This window comes from Salmo salar, chromosome ssa22 (genome assembly GCF_905237065.1).
Source record: "Salmo salar chromosome ssa22, Ssal_v3.1, whole genome shotgun sequence".
Lineage (NCBI taxonomy): Eukaryota > Metazoa > Chordata > Actinopteri > Salmoniformes > Salmonidae > Salmo > Salmo salar.
This window is the reverse complement of record NC_059463.1, coordinates 38,137,731-38,142,610: the sequence shown is the minus strand read 5'-3', so window position 1 is coordinate 38,142,610 and position 4,880 is coordinate 38,137,731. Positions and strand designations below refer to the sequence as shown.

General features: G+C 41.1%; 1 protein-coding gene across 1 annotated transcript; it reads right to left on the bottom strand.

The window, feature by feature from the left end:
* Positions 1–257: 257 nt before the first annotated feature.
* On the bottom strand, positions 258–4,404 carry LOC106583540 (green-sensitive opsin). Its single transcript, XM_014167843.2, has 5 exons — positions 3,970–4,404; positions 3,382–3,550; positions 2,153–2,318; positions 1,728–1,967; positions 258–1,287 (listed from the first exon to the last, which is right to left on the bottom strand). Exons 1-5 carry the CDS (start codon positions 4,331–4,333, stop codon positions 1,183–1,185), a joined length of 1,044 nt encoding a protein of 347 aa, XP_014023318.1. The 5' UTR covers positions 4,334–4,404; the 3' UTR covers positions 258–1,182.
* Positions 4,405–4,880: the final 476 nt, after the last annotated feature.

Here is a 4,880-nt window from a genome sequence, read left to right as displayed (position 1 = left end):
TATCAAACACTTTTTTGGTAGCACCTTGTGTATACATTTTAGTATTTCTGGTAGCACCTTGTGTATAAATGTAAATATTTTTAGTAGCACCTTGTGTATAAATGTTAGTATTTTTGGTAGCACCTTGTGTATATAAATGTTAATATTTTTAGTAGCACCTAACATGTGTGACCAACTGTGATCAAACATGAATTGTCATAGTGGAATAATTATATTTTTGTACATAGTCCAGTCAAAAACATTCAATGACACAGAAATCTTTTCATGCATGCATTTATTAATCTAGAATAACATTTTCATAAGAAGTATTTATAAAATGTATTCAGCAAATGATAATATACAAGTGGCCAACAAAAGCCACACGTATGTGGCCTCACATTGTACCAATTAAATCTCAATCCTTCATCGTCAAAGTATGAAAGTAGTTCAGAATGTCATTCCAAGCTCAACCATTCACAATAGGTATCTTTCCACCTCAGCTATGATTTGGTATGTATGTCACCCTCTTAACATAAATGACAGTTAATATACCAAGTGCAGATTTTTGAAAGAGTAGAGATGCCTTGATGTGTGCAGTGTAATTACATTTATATTTTAGTAATTTAGCAGACATTCTTCTCCAGAGTGACTTACTGTACAGGAGCAATTAGGGTTAAATGCGTCGCTCAATCAAGGGCACACCGACATATTTTTTACCTAGTTGGCTAAGGGATTCGGACAAGTGACTTTTCAGGTACTGGCTCAACGCTCTTAACTGCTATGCTACCTGCCCCCACCCATAACTGTCAAGAATCCACTTTGTGTCACAGTAGCATGACTTCCCTTTTAGTGGTATTGCTGTTCATTAATGCAGGTGTTGCTCAGAGAGGAATTGTTTGTCTCACTTTGAAGAGTGCCCAAAGCTACGGAGCTAAAACAAAACCTTCAAGTAGTTCGTCATGAAAACTCTTGAGGATTTACCTTGCTGAAAAAAATAAAAAATCACAACGTGAAAGTTCTCCTGTGCTTCGGTGGTCTAAGGAAATGGAACATATATTGCACAATAAAAATGGGCTATGTTTGATTATGCAATGTTTTGTGTTTTGAGGACTGTACTGTAAGAGGGCATCTTTTGTTTAGAAAATAAATCCACCTAATTGAAAATATGCCAGTCCATGTAAAAAATGTAATCCTTTGAAGTTGTTATGCAGGGCCCACAGAGGACACTTCTGTCTTGCTTGCTGACACAGAGGTCTCATCCTCAGCTCCTGAACTAATTCCTACAGCAGCCAACATGCAGCTACGGAACTGTAGAGAGAGAAGGATGATTGAAATAGATTGTTAGCATTTTTCACTTTGCCCAACATGAAGCATTGTTTATTGATGCACAAAAGAGAGCCCAAAAGACACCTGCTCATTCCATGACATACACTGTCCAGGTGAATCCAGGTGAAAGCTATGATCCCTTCTTGATGTCACTTGTTAAGTCTACTTCAATCAATGTAGATGAAGGGGAGGAGAAAGGTTATAGAAGGATTTTTAAGCCTTGAGACATTTGAGACATGGATTGTGTGTGTGCCATTTACAGGGTGAATGGGCAAGTTAAAATGTTTACATTTCTTTGAACAGGTTATGGTAGTAGGCACACCGGTTTGTGACAAGAACTGCAACGCTGCTGGGGTTTTCACACTCAACATTTTCACGTGTGTGGGAGGGGATGTTTGGTATAGTCAGTGTTTGTTACCAACCTGTTTGTTCATCAGCACATAGATGACTGGGTTGAAGATGGCTGAGCTCTTTGAGAAGAAGGCTGGAATAGCCATGGCTGTGGCTGTAAAGGCAGCTCCTTTGTTGAAGAAAATCCAGGCAGCAAAGCTGGCATAGGGGGTCCAGGCAATAAGGAAACCACAAACCATCAGGATACACATACGTGTCACTTCCTTCTCAGCTTTCTGGGTAGATGCTGAGTCCTGCTGGGAAGCTGCAGCCTGAAAACAAACAAGGGAAAACACATGAAATCAGATAATCAGGTAATTGTTTGATAAAAAGTATGGGCAGTATATCTCAACTACATTCAACCACCGAATATCGAGTGATTAATTTGTTGTGTTTAGGAAAAAGGGATAGACAAACTGTCTGTCTGTCAGCAGTGTACTAGAAATAACCGTCTTACCGCCTTGACCGTGAGGACAAGGCTTCCATACGTGAAGAAGATGGTGGCGACAGGAACACAGAAGTGGCAGGTGAACATGTAGATCACATATGATTCATTGTTGAAGCCTTCAGCCAAGGTGTAGTAGTCAGGTCCACATGAGCACTGCATACCCTCGGGGATATATCTATGTGGGAAAGTCAATAAGCCTGTTTTAAAATATTTTAGTTTAAAATGTATTAAAAGTTATCACAGTTATTCATTTGATTTGAATTGTAAACTCCCATCTGAAAGACCATTACTGTAAATACTATACTTGTCAAATGTATTAATCAGATCATTGACTCAGATGCTGTATAACTATACTTATGCAGTATAATCCAATGAGATTGTTTTTGCCCTTTCTCCGAGCCAAATCCAATCCTGAAGGGCAGAATGTTGAGAGGCTATTGTCAGCATCCTAAAAACACAAACTCACTACTAAAAACACTACTTCCACCTCAAGGGGTGATCTCACCAGATCAGATCACAATCTTTCCCGAAACATTCCTGGCCACTATGATTGGATCTTGGACAACCAGATACGATTTCAAATTCAGGTGTAAATATAATTAATTATTTCAAATACAGTTTTCACCATATTTGAAAGAAGAAGTGGTCAGTTTACTGTGCCAGTTAAGTTTTATAAATAACATTGTAACAACAATGAGAGAACTGAGAGGCAAAGACTGACAAGAGCTACTGTACAGTACTGTAGTAGAGAACCAAACAAGCGCTCCCAGTTTATTGAAGTGGGGGAAGGTCGGCAGATTACCTGCAGATTGCTTGCCTGCCCTCTCTACAGGGTACAAACAGTACCAAACCAATATCAATCATTTACTTCTCATCCAGTTTTGCATTAACTGATCAGACTGGGTATTTAACACAGTTTGTAATTGATCTATCCATTGTGGGTGAATCTTAACTTCCACTTATCTAAAATTTTCACTTAGTCTCCCATTGAAATCACTGCACGACAAAGTGAAACTTAAGTGGAAGTTGCGATTCCAGAACCAGAAACAGCCATTTGTGGTGAGCAAGATGAGTTACCCCCTTCAATGTAAAGCTCTGTGAGACCTCTTATTAATCAACGGTTTGAGTTACCCCCTTCAATGTAAAGCTCTGTGAGACCTCTTATTAATCAACGGTTTGAGTTACCCCCTTCAATGTAAAGCTCTGTGAGACCTTTAATAATCAACGGTTTGAGTTACCTAGACCAGCCAACCAATGGGGGGGCAGCACAGGCCATTGCCATGACCCAGGTGAATGCACATCCGGCACCAGCGTGGGTGGTTGTGAATGTGAAGCTGCCCATGGGCTTGCAGACGACAATGTATCTCTCAATGGCCAGCACCACCAGAGACCACAGAGCAACCTGACCTAGAATGAGACAAGGAAAGTGAGTAGTTATGACTTGTTTTCCATTTGGTTGCTGAGACTTCTTCCAGCATCCCCATCAGTGTGTGTATCTCAAACAATGAATATTTTTTAGACCAGGATTGGTTGCTTATATCAGTCAGATTGTTCAGACATAAATTGTTGATCTAAATATAGCAACAAAATAACTAGAATGTGACCTAGTTTGGCTGTATTACACAAATACACTTTTATCCAGTAAGACCAGGTGAGACAACCACATATCACAGTCATAGAATGTACATTTTCCCTTAATCCAGTAGTTATGAGGATAGTCAGTGGTAGTAAGAAAATACATGTGTCTTGTGTGTGTGTGTGTGTGTGTGGGGGGGGGGGGGTGTGTGTGTGGGGGGGTGTGTGTATGTGACTAGATGTTCTCTTACCTCCAAGTGTAGCCATGAAACCCTCAATGGCACAGCCAATAGGTCCAAAGACGAAGTAGCCATTGACAGCAGATGTAATGGTGATGGTGAATCCAAAGAGGACCATGATCATTCCAGCTGCAGCCAAGTTGACCAGAATGAAGTTGAGGGGTTGCTGGAGCTTCTTGTTTGTCGCTGTGACATACAAGGTCAGACCATTGATGGGGAATCCAAAACAGATCAGGAGAAACATGTAGACAGCAAGCAGATAGAATTGCCATGGATCCGCCAAGTAGTACTGAGGGTATTCAAAGGGACTTCTTACAAGTCCAGTCCTGTTGGACATGGGGATGTAGAAGTTGTTTCCTTCAGTGCCGTTCTGCATCTTTAACCAGGGAGTGGTTGAGATGAAAAGTGGAGAATCTGCTCTAGGTGCAGTCTAGTGTCTTCTGGCTCCTTTATTATCTGGGATGCTCTGGGTATGTTTATATACCCTTCTAAGCAGCCTCATCAGGGATCAACTGGTGATCAAGGAGAGTACCACGTGGAGGGGAGAGGCAGGGGGTTGGGGCACGTGGGGAGACGGGCAGGGGGATTTGAATGAGAGTGATTGGATAATTGGTCTTGTCATAATCACCTAGATCAAGGGTAGGCAACCCTGGTCCTGGAGTGCCGCAGGCATTTCATGCTATTGATTTATCTGACATGGAAGACCAGGTGTTTCGAATTTAGGCAATCACTGAACTGATCAATTTGGTAAGTTTGGGTTCTAGTTTAGGTTCTGTTCTATATATAGTAACCAGTTTTTTTTACAGAGCATGACAGATTGAGCTGATGCAGTCACTCTGTCACCACCATAACACGCAGCCTGCTTCTGAGAGAGAGAGAGAGTGTGTGTGTGTGTGTGTGTGTGTGTGTGTGTGTGTGTGTGT